This window comes from Molossus molossus, unplaced genomic scaffold, assembly GCF_014108415.1.
Source record: "Molossus molossus isolate mMolMol1 unplaced genomic scaffold, mMolMol1.p scaffold_m16_p_23, whole genome shotgun sequence".
Lineage (NCBI taxonomy): Eukaryota > Metazoa > Chordata > Mammalia > Chiroptera > Molossidae > Molossus > Molossus molossus.
In genome coordinates, this window is record NW_023425359.1 from 5,361,881 (window position 1) to 5,382,708 (window position 20,828).

Genomic DNA, 20,828 nt, shown 5'->3' on the forward strand with positions numbered 1-20,828 from the left:
CTGGGAGAGGTCGTAGGGTCTCCAGCCTGCCTGGGCTCACACCTACCACCAATGCCGGGTCACCTCAGGCCTAGCTCTCTTCTGTGAAACGGGGCACACGGGGCGGGGGCTTCATAGACGTAAAGCACCTGGACCGGGGTCTGGCAGACAGGAAGCACCGCTGAGCCTGCGGGGGTCCGCTTGCTCTCTGACCTCTGTGTACTGGCCTCTGTCCCCGCGGCACAGCTGACAGCCTGTGTCCATCACAACCCCCGCAGCTCAAGGGAGGGGCCCGGGGACAAGGAACCCATCGAAGCACCCACGGCAGCCAGCGCCGAGACCGGGAGGAGGTCGGGCCGCGTGTTCCTCTGCGCCGGGGCTCTCTGCGGGACACGTGAAGTGGTCTCGAGCTGCACACATAAAGAGGAGGCCCCTCTGCATTTGTCTGAAGAGACACCACGTATATTCCCAGAGCCAGGGAGTGAAAGGGAACCCCAGCGCTAGCTGTCTTTAAGCTTGTTGGGAAAAGCCCGTTAGGGGACCTTTTTGGAGCTCTGAAAATCACGCCCCGGAAAGCACAGACGCCGGGAATAAAAAGAGGGGCCTCTCCGTGCTCTGGGCTGCAGGAAAGTGCTCGATGTTTCAAGCCTGATCCTCAGAGCTGAAGAGTCCTCCCTGTCCCCTGTTCTCAGATGGGCTGGGAACCGCTCTCCAGCCCGAGAGGACTTGGTATAAGCAGCCCACATCCCCGAGCTGGGAGGGGTTCGCTGCCCCAGAGACCGGGGATGAGACACCATGGGAGGGTTGACTGCAGGCGGCGCCCTAACCTCCCTGCTCCGGGCGGCTTTCTGATGGAGCCACCTGCTGGGAGGCCCCAGCACACCGCGGGCTCTGGGTGGCTCAGCCTGGGCTTGCAGGGCAGGGTTGTCTCTTCATTCAGTCTCACAGACTCGGCTCTGCTGTGTCCAAGGCTGAGCAGACCGTGCCGGTGGGAGGGCCCACCTTCGGGCAGACGGCCCATGGGCTCCCACCTGTGGGTGCGTATTAGGGTGTCCAGCCTTGACCAGGTCTCTCTGAAGGAGTCGAGTTGGGGGAAGTGTTGAGTCCCACTGGGGGGTGGATGGGGGAGGGGTTCCTGATACAGAGCCCCTCTGCTTAAAAGACCAGTGGTGGAGCCCAGGGCAGGGGGAGTGGTGGGCACCAGGAAAGCAAAGGGCAGGGAATCGCATCTGGATGCCTGGGAAGGCTCTGGAAAGCTCATTCTGTCTATTTCACACTGCTGGCTTTTACTTCAAATACTGGTCACTTCTGTTCTTCCTTGACCGTGCCCCTGGAGCTGGTCTCATCACATGTTTTTCAGTCTGACGCACAGGAGTGGTCAGTTCACGTCACTGATTCTCTTTCATTGTTTACCAGTTGTCCCATCACTTTAAAAGGCCAGCTAAAGACCCCTCTGGAGCTTCGTGAGCTCGTGTCCCCACGGTGCCCTCCCTTTCCAGTCCTCTGGTTTTTCTTCCAGGCCTTTGAAAGCTGGCTTTGGGTTTTGCGAGTCTCCAGTGAGCCCTCCATGTAATGAAACCATTTTAATACTCCGAGAAACCAATAAGTGAATCACCAGCTACCTATAACTGTGGCCAGTCTCTTCCCAGGGTTGTCTTGAAATCTGCGCTTTCCGGTTCCCCGCGCAGCTCCTCCCTGGGGGACACACCTGTCTCCTGCCTCCTAACTAACCTGCTCTCTAGCGCTCTCGAAGGGCCAGGTTAGGTCCTGTCTCAGAAGCCCATGAGGCTCGTTGCTAACTGAGGAACAAGGAGAAATACCGCCCAGGCCAGCCCCGGCCCACAGATCTGTGCTGGCGGAGATGCCCCATGTCTGTCTGTCTGTCTTGTCCAACATGGTAGCTCCACCGGCAAGTGTGGCTAATGAAACAGGCCTAGTGTGACTGAGGAACTGAATCTTTAATTCTATTTCATGTTCATTAACTTAAATTTAAATAGCACTGTGCCCAGAGGCTGCCAGACTGGACAGCACAGATGTGGACCCTCCTCGGTGTTAATCTCACCTCTGGCCTGCGTCACACGGCGCCACGGCAAGCATCGTGTGCTGTGTCCTTCCCTGCCTTCACCTCGTCCCCTCCGCAGGCACCCCGGGGGGGGGGGGTGCATGTCTCGATGGGTGAGAGGTGAGGTTCAAGGACGTGAAGGACGAGTCCTCGCAGCATCATCTCTGGGACGTAAATGTGCTCTGTGGCCATCAGTGAATTCTGCCCACGATCGGGAGGGACTGTGCTCACCCCGTGTCGGGGCATCTTTCTTGCCTTGTGACTGTGGGTGTGCACATCGTAGGTGTTCTAGAACCATTTCTTAAGTGAATTAAGTCCAACAACATTGTGGAAAAGCGAAGGGAAATCTCAGCCTGGGTTTCACTGGCCATTGTTAGAAAGGTCTCTATTAACTGGTGTCCTCCTGCCAAGGGAGGGTTTTACAAGTGGCCTTGATGAGCTGTGCCCGGCGCCTCCCGCCCGTAGCTGGTGCGCTGCAGTGAGCGTGCCTGTTTATCGATCCCCCATGACAGAGTGTTCCAAGAGCTTCACAAACACACGCTGATACTATGACGTATCATCCTTCTCTTCATGCATAACGATCACCAGATAACCACTTTGCTGTTCAGATGGAACAAATGTCTAGGCTAGAAAGCATTTTCTCATGTCCCTGGTGTCTCAGAAGAGGTCTTGCTTGCAAAGGAGTTGACTATCGTCAGCCGTGACGACTGACACTGACTTTGTTTTGACCCGTCAGAAGTCGTCTGTAAGATCTGAGGTAGCGTTGCTGTAAGAAGACGTGTGGACGGCCACCTGAAAGACAAGTGCAGCTTTCATGGCTTCTGTCACATTCTCCAGATTGGTTGTAAGACGTTAAATCATTCTGGGCATCATCCTTGTCCCTGAACGCACAGGAAGCAGGGGCGTGAGGGCGCTGTGCTGGGCTCTGACTCAGGCATCCGCCTGTGTCGCTGGGCGCGAAGACATCTGCTCACTCTGAGTCCTTGGTCCGCCCTTGTCATCAAGGTGTTGATCAGTGCCACTTCACCCTCAGCTCTTCCTGAGGCCACGACGGTTCACCAGAGGGTCGAGCTTTGTGGCCACTCAGACCTTGATCAAAATCCCAGCCCATTTGTTTGGTTAGGTACTTGTCTTTGGGAAACTGTTCAGCCTGTGAGCCTCAGTTAACTCATCTGTGAAATGGGATGACTGTCTCTATGCGCCTCCCAGAGTCATAAACACCAGGCGAGGCAGGTCATGTCTCTGAGCAGCATTTCTATTCTTATTACCCTTATTTGGTTCTCTTTCCCTATATTTCTGGCTCCTCTCATTCAACGTTTAATTTAGTCACATCTGGACATACTTTATGTATCCTCACTACCCACCCGAAGTCCTTTCTGGAATGGCGGTCACATCACATCCGCAGCACACACACACACACACACACACACACACCCCCCGTGGTACCCTCAGGCGTCGTCCTCCCCTGCGGGTGCTGTCTTTATTTTGATGTCTCACAGTCACTGCACCGGGTCTGCTCCGTGAGTGACACTGCTACCTTAGAGGGAAAACAGGCTCTCGATGGCACCACTGTTGTGCGGTTTATCAGACAGCAAAATGCGTGATCAAAACATTTCAACTGGTTTCAGTGGGTTACATCAGTCGTGCTGCGTTATCTCGTGCCCCCTCTGGGTTCATAACACAGAAGTGAGGCTGGATGGACCCTTGGACCAGAAGCCCCCAGGCCCCGGGTACTCACAGAAGGGGGTCCCCGGGCCCCTTCCTACCCTGAGTGGGGCAGCCCTGCTGGGCGTGCTCTGCCACACCGGGGCCTTCACAGAGCTGCAACTGCTCCCTGGGGTGTCCCGGGATTCCACAGTCACCCAGACACACTTGCTGCCCTGGTGATCAGCACCCCGCATCCTCTTGGCTCGCACACATCCCACCTTCACCGGTTTGAGGCTGCTCTCCTTCCCTTCCTCCGCTCCTTGAGGCTCAGCAGCCCTGACTGCGAACCGGTCCGGACCTTGGGCGCCCAAGCCGCCCTCACCCAGATGTTCGCTGGGCTGACCCTCCTCCTCCCCTGCTTAGTCAGCTCCAGATGTCACTGCAGTAGAGGGACCTGTGACGTCCTGTGAGCTAGATGTCCTGTTCTCATTTGTGCCTCTTAAAATCTGAAACCTCTCAATTGTTTTATCGGAGTGCGGCCGGCCCAGGTGTCCCCATCCCAGCCGTGTGCATGTTTCACTACAGCAGAAAGTTACATCACTCCACCAGCTCTCAGCTGTGCCGGGCGCCCAGCCTTCCTGAGCCATCAGGGCGATTCCAGCGCCTCCACTCGTCTGTCCAGCCCCGCACGTGCGCACCTGCAGGCGGGGTGCCGGTCACCGCCTGGTCTTCCTTCAGGGTCTGTTGGTGACGCTGAGCAGGCCAGAGCCGGGTGTCTGGCTTGGTGAGGCAGCAAAGAGAGAAGTTCTCCACTTCCTGTTATTTTTTACCCTTTCGGGATGGAGAGAATTGTTCTGGCTGCTCTTTGCCCACTGAGCTGTTTGCAGCACGGCCTGTAAAATCTTTGTTTAAAGCATTGAGCTTCTCCAAAGGAAATTTCTTTCTTAAGGACATAGCGGGAAGCATCTGTGCATATAGGCTAACAGTGAAGTCATCACGATAATTAACTTTGCAGTTAGGCAGGGAGGGATTTATAGTTTTCTACTTCCAATTAACGCCCCCACCCCTGTTTATTTGAGAATATGTACCAAGTACCAGGACACACTTAGATACCGAAGAGAGGAGTCTCGAACTCCTGCATCAGATCCTGGGAGCTGTTGGGGCCCGATCCAGCCCGAGGAGTGCGTGGCCCCGCCCTGTGGTTATTAATGAGGAAGCCGTGGGCTTGAGGCAGTGGGCGTGGGGCCCCCCAAGTGCGCCTCATCCTTGCGTTTGCTCATCACCTGCTGACCCCCTCAGACATGCTTGCTCTCTGCACCCGCAGTGGACGTAGGATTCCATTCTTCCTTCCACAGATCAGAAAAGGGAAGCTCAGGAAGGTAAATACTTGGCGAAGGTGCACAGAACACGTCCATGGCTGAGCCAGGATGCTAACCCAGGTCTGGTCTTCTTCCAGCCCGGCCCTTTTCATTATGTCTCGAAGCCTCTCAAATGCCCCCGACATACACGCACAGAAGAGTGAGCGCCAGTTGAAGCATTTGCTCAGAACGAGAAACAGAGGTGCCTTCTGGAGCCCTGTGTGGAAGGGAGGGCGGTCTCAGCCCAGGGCCCGAGGCCAGGGGCCAGAGCACCTGCTTCAGTCCCTGAGGGAGACCTGCAGCCCCTCCCGGAGCAGGCGGCCCGGGCCGCGAGGTCAGCGGTGCTCTGTCACCCCCGAGCGCTCCTGAGAAGCACAGTGGGTTCCAGACCTCGCGTCGGCCCTCTGCATCTATGTGTGGGGTCAGAACCAGCAGGACCCTCCGGGACTGTTCTTACAACCACGAAGCTGAGCTTCCACACTGCAATGACGGACCCCGCAGGCTCGTGGCTCAGAAGCACGGAGGCCCCTCCAGGCTGTCCGAGAGCGTGTGAGGGCCGCTTGCAAGGTCTGGACGAGCCATCTGCTCTCTTGTGTCTTCCTCAGGGGCCTCTGGGTGCTTCCAGTGCCCCGAGCCAGGGAGCAGTGGGGCTCAGGGGGTGGCCCCTTCACGGGGCCCAGGTTGTGTGCTGTAGCCCGGCCTGGGTCCCCGCAGCTCCAGACCCCAGCTAGAGAGGTGTAGGGGGGCATCCCTTCAGGTGTGGCCTGCCGCCTCCAGCCCGTCCAAAGCCATCTGTGAAAGGGGTTAAAAATGCTCTCACTTTTCCTAGGAGCTAATGGTCTTTGGGGTCCTCCCCAGCAGGGACGCAGAGCTGTTCAGGCGCAGGTACGAATGTGCGAGCTCTGAGTGATTTAAAACTCTTGGGAGTCACTTTGAGACTGTGGGTGCTGTGCACTCGTAAGAGAGAGGTGTCTGGGGATTGACAGGGCAGCATCAGGAGGACACTGAAACCTAGGGCACTGGATGGCTCTTGCTGCTGCCTGGGACTTTGGGGTGTGGGACATGGACTTGGTGGCAGGGGACGCAAGCCTGATGCTGCCACAGTCTTCCTGTCCCTACAAGGTGAGAACTGGCCCGAGCATGCACAAACACCGGGAGGCGGGGCCGAGGGACATGGGGAATGGCTCCTGCTGACACCACCCCAGCCCCGGGGCCAGCTGGGCCCATCAGCCTCTCAGCCGGGGAGCCAATGGAGTCCACAGTTTGCTTAAGCCATTTCCAGTGGGTTTTCTGTCCCTTGGGATCAGAAGACTCCTAATAAAAGCAGGTGATGACTGTTACTGAGAGGATCCCTCCCTCATACCTCGTTGACAGCACAAAGGTGAGACCTTTGTCACCATGTCGTCTGTGGGTGTAAACAGTCTAGAATGCCAGAGAAGGCGCCTGTCCCCTGTTGTACCTCCGGGGTCAAGCCGCAGACGTTCCTCCACCTTCCTCCTCTGCCGTGGGCTTCGGCCGGAATGCAGGCCTGTGGCGGGTGCCGTCATGTCCTTTGTCACCATGTCGTCTGTGGGTGTAAACAGTCTAGAATGCCAGAGCAGGAGCCTGTCCCCTGTTGTACCTCCGGGGTCAAGCCGCAGACGTTCCTCCACCTTCCTCCTCTGCCGTGGGCTTCGACCGCAATGCAGGCCTGTGGCCGGTGCTGTCATGTCTGAGAGACTAAATGGACGTGGCCCACCCACCGCCTTGCCGACAGATGAGAAAGCTCACACACACGTCCCCAGGGGCAAAGTGTGACGCCTCAGGTGTGGTGGTGAGTGATTATGCAAATGTATTCCAGAAGGACGATGCTTTGGAGGAACTCCAGTGCGTTGAATTTTTCAAATAGCACCGGTTCGAGCTTATTAGTCATTACGCGTGTGCATGATTTCACTCGGGGTCCTGTCACACTGTGCTGAGCAGGTAGAGTGTTTGAAAAGTGCCGAGTAGGAAGTTAACCTTGCACCTGCAGGGAGGGCTCCAACCTGCGCACCTGCCTCCCGGCTGCCGGTGCTGCTGACTCCGCGTCCCGGTCTCCCAGGAGAGGGGCGCGCTTTGTGATGGAGGCAGGTGGATGCATGGCTCGGGGTGTGAGCCTCCTACAGCAGGAGGCCGGGGAGGGGCTCCTAGCTTCTCCAGCTTTTAGCGAAGTGCTGGAGATGGGGTTGATTTACTCCAAACACAGGAAGGCGGGAGCACCCAGCCGTGTGGTCCAGTGCGCACGGCGCGGGGCACTAGTTGGGCAGAGGGAGGCACCTCACGGGTCTTCCCAGTGATGGGCACGTTCTCCCCGGTACTGACAGCAGTGGCTCTGGGGCGGCCACTTTGGTTCCAGGGGCTTCTGCACTTGAAGCTCTCAGTTAAAATCACTCCCTCGCATTCCAGAAATCAGGTGGGGCTTCTTTCTTGTTTCCCTGAGCATCTTCCCAAGACTGACTTCACTCCGACTTTATGGAAGCCAAGCCTTTGCCCAGGCTTCGCATGTGGTGGCCGCTTCGTGGCACGTAGTTGCCGACTGACTGGTGACGAGTCCACTGGGGAAACAGAGGCCGCGTTCTCTCGCTCTGGAAACGGGGCCACCAGCACTGCCCTCTGTCTGCACCGCTGTCGCCTCCGTAAGCACAACCCAGGAGACACTCCCCTTTAAGGGTCTTGAAATAAAAAAGACCAGCAATGGAAGACAGTCCCCTGCAGGAGACGCAGGAAGAAAAAGTGTCACCTGATCAAAATAAGGACAATTTAATGTATTATATTCCTTGTCTATTTTGCTATGTCTTACTTCTTTGTTTCGGAGGTTGTATCATGAAGATTTTTCTTCCCTGGAGACAGGGAAGGCTTTGGAGAGAGGTATTCTTTGAATTTGGGGAGAAAGGTAGGAGAGAGAGTTCTTAGTGAGTTTTTAAAAAATTGTTGGGGTAGGCAATGAAGCTTTTTGAAAGCCTGATTTTAAGAGCTATCCGGAATGCTAGAACCTAGCTTTCTAGAGCCACATGGGAAGGGTCCAGGTTTCTCTCCACTGCAAAGGACCATCTGGGGGGGCCTGGGCCAGGGGAGGACACCTGGGAGCCCCGGAAGAGCTGGGGTCCTGATGACTGTCACCCCTGTGCTCCTAGGGCCAAGATTTGACACAAACTATTTTAGACTTTCAAAAAAGATTTTGAAAATTATTGTCAGGATAAAAAAATACTAATCTCTTTTCCCCATTAAAATAACATCTGTACCCAGATGGATAGATGCAGGGAATCCAACATTAGGTTTACTCACCTGGTGTTGTCCATCTTTCCCTGAGTCACTGGCCTGTCACAGGCTAAAGCGACCCTCCGTCTAGCTTTGCGGTTGGCATAGACATGGCTGGGTTTTAATTTCCTACCAAAAGCCCTGTCCATTGTTTAGTTGCCTTTTTATGCACTCAGAAAACTGGGAAACAGAAGAAATAAACGACTCTCCTTTATACTCCTCAAGTAATTTAATAAATTATAAACCAAGTTAGAAACAGAAAAGAGGTTCAATGACAAAGTTGCAGACCCCCACCCCCAACCCCTGCCTTACCATGGTGTGATGTTTCCTGGCCGAATCATTTTGCATCGAGTATGTCATCATTAAAGAAGTGCAAACACTTGCACAGAAGACATCTCTTCATTCATAATTTTAATCAGTGTAACTGATTTGACAAGGCGCCTCAAGATGGTTGTAGAATTCAGAGCATCATTTTAGTTGAACTCGATGTGTAACTGATTTTAAGATCAAATGCGAGCAAAGCACAGTGTTCCTCTGCTCTGGGGATGAATAAAACAGAGGCAAGGTGAAGGCGTCTCAGCAGGAAATCTGCTGCTGTGACTTTGCTAAGTGCCACATCCCTGAGGACAAACAGCACCATGTACAAATGGCCTCATGTCTGGAGACCTTGTCCTCCCAAGTGGTGGTCTCTCCTGAGACAAGTGGCTGCACCAGGCCTTTCCACTGTCGGGGACTGACGTTCCTTTTTGCTGGGCGTGAGGACCATCTCGATCCCAATTCTGTGCATACCACTGGTAACTGATCATAAACAAATGTCTTCATCCCCAGGAGAAATTTCACCCATGACACTAAATACAACACTGTCAAATAAATGACACGGATCTCTTTTACCAAAGGATATAGCACCCAGAAGTCAAAACCCTGGATCAGGCATGTTAAACATGGAGGGAAATCCCGCAGAGCCCTGATAATTTCATCCTTATGTGTCTTTATAACCCTCTGCATCTCCAGTCGTGCGATTCTCTATTTGGCTGACTCTTTGCCCAGCTGCCTGCAACTTGAATTTTTTTATTACTTTTTTTATTAGTTGCATATGCAGACTGGGAAGACACACTTTTCACCCCCTAAATATTTATCACTTTCTGATGAATGAACAGTTGGACTTCATATCCTGCATTTGAAATGTTGGATCGTCTCGAATTTTTTTTGGCTGGAATGGGAGAAGCAATGCCAATCTGAGATGTAAGCAAGTTAGGTTCAGAGATGAGAATCACCCATGAATGCATTGTCGTCACTAAATTCAGACTTGCTCTTAGCTATGGAGATTTTTTTTTAATTAATTGTTTTTAGCTAGTTGTAATTCACATGCAGTTGAGAGAAACCATACAGAGGGATCCCCCATGACCCTTTACCCATTTAACAGGTGTTAACATCTTACAAAACTATCACAACCAAGGTACTAATACAGTCAAGATTTCCATCACCACAAAGATCTCTCCAGGTGCCCTTTAGAAGTACCCCTCTTCCTTCCTGGCCCCACCCCCAGCCTAACTCCTGTCAGTCATGAAACTGTTCTCGGTCCCCATAATTTTGTCATTTTAAGAATGTTGAAGGGAAGCATACGATATTTTAACCTCGTGGGATTGGCTCACTCCATAATTCAGTGGAAAGTCATGCAGGTACTTGTATGTGTCTGTAACTTGCCTCTTTATTGCTCAGTAGTGTTCCATGGTGTAGACATACCACAGTCTGACAACTCACTCATTGAAGGACATCTGGGTTATTTTCGGGTTTTGATGATTATGAATAAAGGTGCTGTGGACATTTCATCTACAGATTTTTATGTGAACACAAATCTTCACTTCTCTGGGAGAATTGCCCAAGAATGCAATTTCTGGGCAGTGTGGTAGGGGGTTTTTAAAGAAACTGAAAACAGTTTTTAGAGGAGTTATACCATTGTACACCCCCACCAGCATGTACAAGACATCTAGTTTCTTCATCCTTGATAGTATAGTGGTGTTTTCACTACTGTTTATTTTAGCCATGACAATGGGTGTATAGTGATATCTTGTGGTTTTACTTTGCATGTCCCTAATGGCTTATGATGTTGGACATCTTTTACTGAGCTTATTTGCCATTGGGGTACAATGTTCAGGAAATGCGTACTCTTGCCTTGGTTCATTTTCTAATTGGACTCTTTGTGTTTTTGCTATTGAGTTTGGGCAGTTCTTTATATATTTAATACCAGTACTTAATAACACTAGTACTTAAGAATATAATATATTAAAACTAATGGGTACTTAAGAATATAATATATTAAAACTTATGGGATATAGAAAAATGTGTGCTCAGAGGGAAATTCATAGCTCTAAATACCTACGTTAAAAATAAAAATCTCGACTTCCAGTCAAGACGGCGGGTAGGTAAACGTGGTATCGCGTCCTCCCACAACCACATCAAAGGTACAACTAAACTACAGAACAACCATCATTCAAAACCGCCTGAAATCAAGCTGAATGGAAGTCCTACAACTACAGAATTAAAGAAGCAGCCACATGGAGACTGGTAGGAGGGCGGAGGGGACAGGCTGGTCCCACACCCACGTGTGGCGGATAAAAATCAGGAGGACACCTCGGCTGGGAAGGTCCTCCCTGAGGACTCAGGGGTCCCCGTCCCACACCAGATGCCCCGCTCAGGGTTCCAGTGCCAGGAAGAGAATCCCCATCACTTCTGGCTGGAAAAACCAGCGGGAACTGAAGCTCAGGGAGGCTGAGGCGGCTGGAGCCCCAGGCAGCTCCCTAAAGGGCCCGCGCACGGACTTACCGGACTCTCTCCCTCTAAGCTCGGAGGGGAGGCAGCTCGAGGGGCGCCAGAGACATACAGGGAAGAACTGAGCTGTTTGGCACTAGAGTGAGGGCTGGAGAGGGGGCTTTCTCCAGAACAAACGTGCTGTCAGAGGCCTTTGTTCCTTTGGTGAGCCCTTCCCTGGGGCACAGACAGTCTCCATATCTGGGACTCCAGCAACCTGGCTCACACTGGTTGCCCCGCCCTGGTGACTCCCTGAGGCCCCGCCCCACCCAACTTTCAGGCCCACCCAAGCTGTTGCCAGTTGCTTAACCATAGGATCGGCCTGTCTTGGATCCTGCTTCAGGTTTTTCCTAAATTCTTTCAAACAAGCAGCTTCTGGTCTCAGTGAGCCCCATACCGCTCATTAAGTAATACACAGAAACAAACACAGGGAGGCAGCCGTAATGAGAAGACAAAGAAACAGGTCCCAAATGAAAGAACAGAACAAAACCCCAAGAAAAGAACTAAGCGAGATAAGCAACCTAACAGATGCTGAGTTCAAAATAATGCTTATAAGGATGCTCAATGAACTCAGTGAGAACCTCAGTGAACTTAGTGAGGGCCTCAAGAGCATAAAAAGGACCAGTCAGAAATGAAGGATGCACAGTCAGAAATGAAGGAAGCATTAACTAAAATAAAGAATAATTTACACAGCTTCAATGCTAGAGTACATAAATCCAAGAAGCAAACCATCGATTTGGAATATAAGGAAGTAAAAAACACCCAAGCAGAACAGCAAAAAGAAAAAAGAATCCAACAAAATGAGGATAGTGTAAGGAGCCTCTGGGGCAACTTCAAGTGTGCCAACATTCGCATTGTGGGGGTGCCAGAAGGAGAAGAGAGAGAACAAGAAATCGAAAACCTGTTTGAAACAATAATGGCAGAAAACTTTCCTAACTTGGTGAAGGAAATAGACATACAAGTCCAGGAAGCACAGAGAATCCCAAACAAGATGAACCCAAAGAGGCCCACACCAAGACACATCATCAAAATGCAAAAGGTCCAAGACAAAGAGAGAATCTTAAAAGCAGCAAGAGAAAGATAACTGTAGGCAGTTACCTACAAGGGAGTACCCATAAGGCTGTCTGCTGGTTTCTCAAAAGAAACTTTGCAGGCCAGAAGGGAGTGGCAAGAAATATTCAGAGTGATGAAAAGCAAGAACCTACAACCAAGATTACTCTATCCTGCAAAGCTATCATTTAGAATCGATGGACATATAAAGAGTTTCCCAGACAAGAAAAAGTTAAAGGAGTTCATCACCACCAAACTGTTATTATATAAAATGATGAAGGGTCTTTTTGAAGAAAGAGATAAAATATATGAACAAACAAAATGGCAATGAATACATATCTATCAACAATGGAATCTACAAACAAAATGAACAGGTAGATCAGAAACATTCTCATAGATACAGAGAACATTTTGTTGGTTGCCAGATGGGAGGGCGTTGGGAGAATGGGTGAAAAAGGTGAAGGGATTAAGAAGTACAAATTCATTGCTAGACTGACAAACCTCAAAGGGAAAGGGGTTGGGGGGGTGGGAAGATATAAACCAAAGAACTTATATGCATAACCAATGGACACAGACAATAGTGTGGGAAAAGGCGGGAGGGGGGCAGGAGTGGGGAGGAGGGGTCAATGGGGGAAAAATGTGGAACATCTGTAATACATTCTACTTCAACAATAAAGATATAAAAGAAATAAAATAAAAATAAAATTTTAAAAAAAAAAAAGAAAAATCTCAAGTCAGTAACCTAATCTTCCATCTTAAGGAAATGGAAAATAAACAGAAACGAAACTCAAAACAAGCAGACAGGAGAAACTAATAAAGATTAGAGTGAAGATAAATGAAATAGAAAATAGGAAAACAATAGAGACAATAGATGATGCCAAAAGGTGGTTCTTTAAAAACAGCAATAAAATTCACAAACTGTTATCTAGAATGACCAAGAAAAAATAGAGAGCCCTGGCCAGGGTGGCTCAGTTGGTTGGAGTGTTGTCCCATACACCATACAGTTGCAGGTTCAATTCTTGATCAGGGAGCATATACCTAGGTTGTGGGTTCGATCCCTGCTTGGAGCGTGTATGGGAGGCAACCAATTGATGTTTCTCTCTCTCTCTCTCTCTCTGTCTCTCTCTCTCTCTCTCTCTCTTTCTCTCTCTCTAAATATTAATAAAAACATATCCTCAGGTGAGGATAAAAAGAGAGAGAGAAAACGTATATACTATAATCACAAATAAAGGTGAGGAAATACTACCAACCTTGCATAATAAAAGGATCCTGAGAAAATTCTGTAAGCCATTGTATGCCAACAAATTAGATAACCTAGATGAACTGGAGACATTTGTAAAAACACACAGACTAGCAGGACTGGCTGAAGGAGGAACAGGAAGTCTGCAGAGACCTACAACAAGTAACGAGAATGACTTAGTAATCAAAAAACTCCCAACAAAGAAAAGCCGGGGTCAGTCAGCTTCACCAGTGAATTCTGTAAAATATTTAAAGAAGAATTAACACCAATCCTTCTCAAACCTCTCAAAAAGAAAGTGGAGGAAAGAATGGTTTTCAGCTAATTCTGTGAGGCCAGTATTATGCTGACACCAAATCCAGTTATCACAAGAAAAGAAAAACTTCAACCAACATCCTTATGAACATAGATGCAGAAATCCTCAAAACATACCAATTCAGCAACCTATTAAAAGGATTACATACCATAATCAAGTGAAATGTATCCCAGGAATACAAAAGTGGTTCAATATATAAAAATCAATCAATATAATATACTATATTAATTGAAGAGGAAAAAGCACATGAGCATCTTAATTGATGCAGAAAAAATCATTTGACAAAACACACCTTTTCATGTTAAAAACACTCAAGAGCCCGGCCACATGGCTCAGTGGATTGAGCATCCTCCCATGGACTGAGAGGTCGCGGTTCCACTCTGGGTCAGGGCGCATGCCCAGTTGCAGGCTCGATCCCCAGTAGGGGGCGTGCTGGAGGCCAAGCTGATCAGTGTGTTGCTCTCATATCAATGTTTCTACCTCTCTCTTCTTTCCTCTCTAAAATCAATAAAAAATAAATTAAAAAATTAAATAAGAAATTGAATTAAAATATCTATTTAAAAAAAGAGTTGAGGGAATACAAACGAAGGGAAAAGGCTGGTTCAAAATCAGTCATGGCCGGATCCTCATGCCGAGGGCAGGATAAAGCTTGGCAGGCTTTATAAGCATGCGATGAAGGAAACAGAGTCGAATTCAGTTTTCACATTTAAAATCGCATTACTTTGAAAAGCTGTATAACTGAAGTACCCTTTTCCTTTGTGAAAGCTCGGCTTAGACATTTTCTCCCCCGGAGAGAGGGCAGATGAGAGGGCCCGAACGTTCCCGCCTGTTACAACAACCACAGGTGGTCACGCTCCTTCTCGATTCCTGCTCGCTCGCAGCGAGACAGTCGGACAGCTCTCAAGGGCTAGACATGAAGAGGGAGAAGAACAGAGCAGAGCGGCTGCCCTGCCCAGGCCTCAGCAGCCTGGGGGCTAAGATGTACAAACCCATGCCAGGCCGGCGGACGAGTCCTGCGGGGCAGGAGGACTGGGCTGAGACTCCCGCGTGGAGCTTCCTCTCGATGAAGGAACAGAGTGCCCAACCCGGAGAATGACAGGGACGCTCACCTGTGCCAGCCAGAGCCCAGCTGGGAGCCGGTCTCCACTGTGACGCTGTCACCTGTGGATCAAGCCACTCACAGCACCCGTGTCTGGCAAGCCTCCAGCCGAGAAAGCAGCATCCGAGTGGTCCTAGTTTCTAACTGACAGATGCAACTGTAGAACTATTTTCAAGGGACATCCCTCACTGAACCCACAGTTAAACACCACTGGAAGGAGCATTCAATCTGACACCACAAAACACAGGAAGAAACATTCATGGTGAGCAAGAGTCAGCAAACAAATGACCACCAGGTTTAGACACTCCAGAACGACAGATAATTAGACAAATTGATTGGACATATATTTAGAATGAAAAGTCTATTTTATTTAAGTTTTTAAATTTATTGCAACAAAGTTGTTCATGGTATTGATTTATGATATTTATAATATTGCCTTTATGATTTTAAAATCAGACCACAGTGCAATGTGTTCAAGAGCCAAAGAAACAATAAAATCAGATGATAACATAAACTATGATGACAGAATATGATCAAATACATCTGTTTGGACACCAAATGTAAAGACCAACTAAAATATGTCGACTCAGAAAAGCTGAAAATAAAAGAATTGGTGAAAACATTAGGCAAATGCAAACAAATGAAAGCAGAGATTGTGGTTTAATATTAAAGATGAATTGGGGTAAAAATTATTAGGATCAAGAACATTTATAACAGGAAAAATGAAAATTTATAATGAAGAAAAAAACCAATAAATGTTAATGCATTAACTCAGAAAAAAATTATAAAAAATAAAAGGAAATTTAATAAGAAATAGAGACAGTAGTGGTAGGAAATATAACTCTTCACAGTTTATGGCCAAAAAAGTGATCAAAAATTAAATAAAGATATAGAAGACTAAATAACATAGCTCTGGTATGTATTATGGAACACACACGCATACATAAATGTACATACAGGAAACGGGGTATGCCTTTTCAAGTGCACATGGAATATTGACACACTGCTTATACTGGGTGAGGCAAAACTAGGTGTACAGTTATTCATGTGGAAAATAATGCAATAATTAATAAATAATAATACAAGAATAAACTGTTTCACATACAACTGTGAACCTACTTTTGCCCCACCCAGTATAATAGTTAAAAGCAATTCCCTTTTTTAGAATTCCTACAAACAACAATAATTTAATTTCTTGTGATTATGTGTGAGGTAATCAAGACCAACCTTCCCTATTGAGGACAATTAAAGAAAAATGGATAAAATATAAATCAAAAAGCCGACAACTTTCTTAAAACCTTCAAGGTACTGAGGAATTCAATCCAAAATTCAGGAGAAGGCAAATGCCTACTTCCACCGAACAGTCTCTGCTGGCCAGAAGGACCGGCCAGACTGGGTCGGGTTTATGGTGCTGAAGGGCGAACCTGAAGAAGTCACGACAGAGAGGCCCCGCCTTGAATTCGGGTTCCAAACTGCTGCCCGCCAAGGTACCAGGGAACCAGATCAAACCAGGCCTCCCAGATGCCAGCGAGGCTGAGATCTCTGTTAGCCGAGTCATTCTGAAGGGTGTGGAGACTCGGCAGCCAGGAGCTGCATTGGCATTGAGGGAAATAATACGACGTTGGTGGTCAGTGGAAGCAACAATTAAAGATGGGAAACAAACCCGCTGAGCCTTGTGTATACATTCAACTTAGACGGTGACTGTTTCTCTCTTTACGCTCTGACCGTCTCCTCGTTGTCCAGACTCCCTAAGACTGTTCTGCCCCAGGAAGAGATCTGCAGTCCGTTCGTAACTGTCCTGGGGTTGCCAGGGGAACAGACACCCGCCAGACTTCTCACGCCAGCCTGTCACACTTCACAGTTCCCCAACAGAACAAGGGAATACTTGCCCTGGCCACTGTGCCCAGTGGGTAGAGTGCCGGCCCTGGCACCGAAGGGTTTTTGAGTCTGATTCCGTCAACGGCAGGTACCTGGATTGCAGGTTTGATCCCCGGCCCCAGTCAGTGCGTGTGGAAGACGCAATCTATGTGTCTCTCTCATCTCGATGGTTCTCTCTCTCTCATCTCGATGTTTCTCTCTCTCTCTCCCTTCCCCCTCTTTCCACTCCAAAAGTCACTGGGAAAAGTATCCTCAGGTGAGGATTAACAAAAAGAAGAAGGAAAAGGAAAAAGGACCTAGCTGTACCACCGGGGTCCATCTGACAACTGGGAACGGGCGCGGTGTGTTTAAGTAACTTGCTGTTGATTGTGTAGGTTTCCCAGGTGAAACCGTGTGAGAGAGCAGGAGCTGGCCTCGGAGACGGGACAGGCGGTGGGAACGCAGTCTGAAGGGGGGACAGCTTCGCCCTGATTCCATGTCACCTAAGGGAGGGGTGCTGCTGGACTCCTGGCCGGTGGCCCTCAGCACAAGGTTGCCTAGCGGTTCACAGTGACTGTGCCAGGGCGTGGGAAGAAGGGTGCACGCAGATGCACACCTGACGCGGCCCAGCACTCTGCACTCCCCCGATCGGGGACGGGACAGCAGCCCCATTTCCTCTCTGAGCCACAGAACTGATGTTCATGCAGGAGGACGGTTAAGGCAGAGATCCAGTTACTGAGCTAATGAGCACCTTTGAGAGGTGAGCACCAAGTTTCCGGGAGGGAAGCACTGGAGGAAAATCAAACTGCCCGGTGTGGTGACAGTTCTTCGAGGGCATGGCGAGCAGGGCCCTGGGCGCAGGGCGGCGGGGTTTGGCGAGCAGGGCCCTGGGTGCAGGGCGGCGGGGTTTGGAGAGCAGGGCCCTGGGCGCAGGGCGGCGGGGTTTGGAGAGCAGGGCCCTGGGCGCAGGGCGGCGGGGCCTGGCGCTCGGAGCTCGGCGCTCGGCCCTGGGCACTTGCAAGGGCAGCTCTCCGTTAGCATCGCGTAGGTGCTGCTGTCCCGAAGGAGTTTGGTAAATTACTTTCTTTTGGCTCGATCCCACTTTAAAAATTGTTTATTCTGCTGCTGAAAATTCCATTTGTCCTAGGTCTTAAGGTGAAATTAAAATTCCATTTAGGGACTCACTATGTCAACGTGGGACGTCGGCCTCATTTGAAAGAAATTTGTTTGCTTCATTCTCTTTCACCCTGGGCTCTTCTCCTTCCAAGCCGGTCTGAGGGCCTTTTGAAGGAAACAAGACGCAGTACTGGCGCTGCTGGGGGTGACTGATGCCCCCGGGACGTCACGGAAGACCCCTCTCTGGCCCAGAGCTGTCCGAGTCCTGCCCAGGTGGTTCTCAAATATATGGGACGTACAAGAGAAAGAGAACACTTGTTTTTTCTGCAGACAAACCTTTTCATTTATTCAGATCACACTTCCGTCTAGGTATCTGTTCATCTGTTCTGATTTCCAAGAGACAAGCTCACAGAAGCCTGCATTCAGAGGTTTCTTCTTAAGCGTCATTACCAGCAAGCGCTCATCATGCGTTAAGTCATACTCAGATGTCAGTGATCAAACTGAAATGTGGCAGCGACTCTCCTTTCTCCTTAGCAGATACCACGAGAGAAAACAGCTTGCAAAGCAGCATTATCTCTGACCTTTCACATTCATTCAGCGAATACTAATTGAGTGACTACTATATGCCATTTGTGAGCCGGAAGCTTGCCCTCGTGATACTCAGGGTCTGGTGTAAAAGGCCAATAAATTCAAATAATCGCACAAAGAAACATGCGGCCTGGTGTGGAGCAAAGCCCAGAGCCAGCCTGTGCGGTTCAAAGCCTGGCTCTGCCACCTTGGGTATAACAACGGTACCCACCCGACAAGGTGACCGTGAGGACATAACGGCTTAGGTTTACCCATGAAATTGCCGCTTCCGTAGGTCACGAATAGCTAAATATCAGCAACTTCACATGGTCAACATTAATTTCATATTTCAGCTGTCAAAGGATGACGAGACCACCACTCAGTGTCTGAGCTAAGAACAGTGCTGGTCAGGCACAGTCTCTCTGAGCAGAGCAGGCTATGTGATTATACGGGGGTCGGGGGACACGTGAAACCCAAGGACTGGTGAAGTTTAGAGGCATCAGTGGGGTGACACCATCTGCACAGGCAGTGACTTGGGGAGACTTTGTTGACGGGCACCCCTCAGAAGTCTGGAGTGAGTCTGTCCCTCACTCGATGGCTTTTAGAAGCCAGGGTCCACGTGGATGGGCTGGCTTCCCAAAGCTGTGCACTGAGGTGAGTTGTCACGCCTGAAGAGGTTTAAAACTTCAGGTGGCCGCTTGTCACCATGGCTACCGACACTCCATCTTCTCCTAAGTTGGTGAGAGGTGATTTTATTTTTGTGGTTCAACCTGAGAAAGGTCTGTAAGAATGCCCCCAGCTCTTGAAAGCAAGTGGGAGATGTAGACGAGTCGCCACGACTCTCTGGACTCCGTTTGGAAAGGAAGGTGACTACGGGTGTGCACTGATCTCAGGTCTGAAAGAGGGTGACACTGCGGCGTTCATCGCTTGCTTTTGTTTTTGGATCTGATGCTCCAAACTGATAAGGCACAAGGCTGTTCTCCCTCATCCTGGGAACACGCCATCTCCTTCCTCCACGTGCTCTTGTCCGCTTCCTCTGTCCTGCACCAGAGACCCCCCTCTTTGCAGAGACCCCTCTCGCTGTCTCATGAGAGCCACCCTCCTCCTACTGCACGTGGGCTCCCCTCCCGCATCCCCACTCACCGCTGAGTCTGTGAACCAGCTCTCTCTAGGGTTCTAACCATGACTCTCACCGTTTTGTGGTCTCTTATAGCACGAGGCGCGTGGACAATTCCAACACAAGACTGGTGGTCCAGATGGAAAGGGATCCAGGTAAGACGTTACCTTCCTTCTCTTTTATTCAGACTATTTATTTTGTTATATAGATGGATTCCTTCAATCCAAAAAGGGGATTAGGTACTCCCTCTTTTGAAGTACTCCCTCTTTTGAAGTACTGTGGGGACAAAGCATGTCTTGTGAGTACACGGACTCTAAAGATAAAGCTGTGCAGATAGACCGGGCAAGCATACCAGTGTGGTTTGGAAAGGAACCTGTTCATTATTTAGAATTGATTCCGTATTGAATGCCTCTGTTGATTAAGACATGTTTGTGTCTGTGTGGTAAACATCAAATACAGACTACAAAACAAATTCTTTGGAAAAACAGCAGTGCAGACAAGCCTTTCTACAGCTCAAGATCCATCACCCAGAAGCCTTCAGGTCCGTTCAGCATCAAGCTGTGGAAGGACTTACCTGCTAGAAAATCATTTTATTTTTTCTTTCCATAATCTATCTAACTTTTCATCATTCTACCTCTTTTATTTTTTCCATATCAGAATGCAAATTTTAACTCTTCTATTTTTATCCACCTCACTCTCCCCCGTGCCGGGAATTTGTTTAGGAAGAATTGTATCATGCTCATTATCTGTATTTGAATTGCATATACATGATTAATTTGAAATCACCAGTTCAAATCTGAAAATACCCGAAAAGACGGGCTTATTTTTTTGTTGTTGTTGAACTTCATGGCAGTACAGCTTGGGGGCGGGTACAAATAGCTCTGAAGTGGGCTCTGGGACGCGATGGCATTGCCGTGCCGTTGGTATCCGGCACACGGACGGCGTCACAAGTGCACTGTGCCTGTAGTTGTTCATAACTTTGTCTCGTTTTAATCGAATTATGCAGAGGTGCGGCCAGTGTGTTCGGAGAAGGTCTCCACTTTTGGTAGATCAAATTGTTTTGTTTTATTTAAACATCGAGCAGTTTGAACAATTAAGCAAAAGTTCATTTTCTCACCCAGGCCTCCTTTACAGCTGCCCCAGGCGCAGTGGTCTCTGGTCAGGTCTCAGAACGCATGTCGAAGCACGGTAGAAAGTGAATGTAACGGAGGGCACGCAGCGTCGTCTGCACAGGAAATTAAGCACACTGATACTTCATTAGAGTACATGACATGACTCAGCCCATAGAACAGTTTATTTCTTTCAGTTAATCATAATTAGGTTATAAATACATTGATTT

At 49.2% G+C, this 20,828-nt stretch overlaps 1 protein-coding gene across 1 annotated transcript in view; it reads left to right on the forward strand.

The window, feature by feature from the left end:
• The window catches only part of PCNX2 (pecanex 2), a 229,066-nt gene that overhangs the window by 152,821 nt on the left and 55,417 nt on the right, over positions 1-20,828 (forward strand). The window contains exon 24 of the mRNA XM_036277465.1: positions 19,586-19,644. Within this exon, the coding sequence (XP_036133358.1) occupies positions 19,586-19,644 (59 nt within the window). The remainder of the gene's footprint in view (positions 1-19,585; positions 19,645-20,828) is intronic.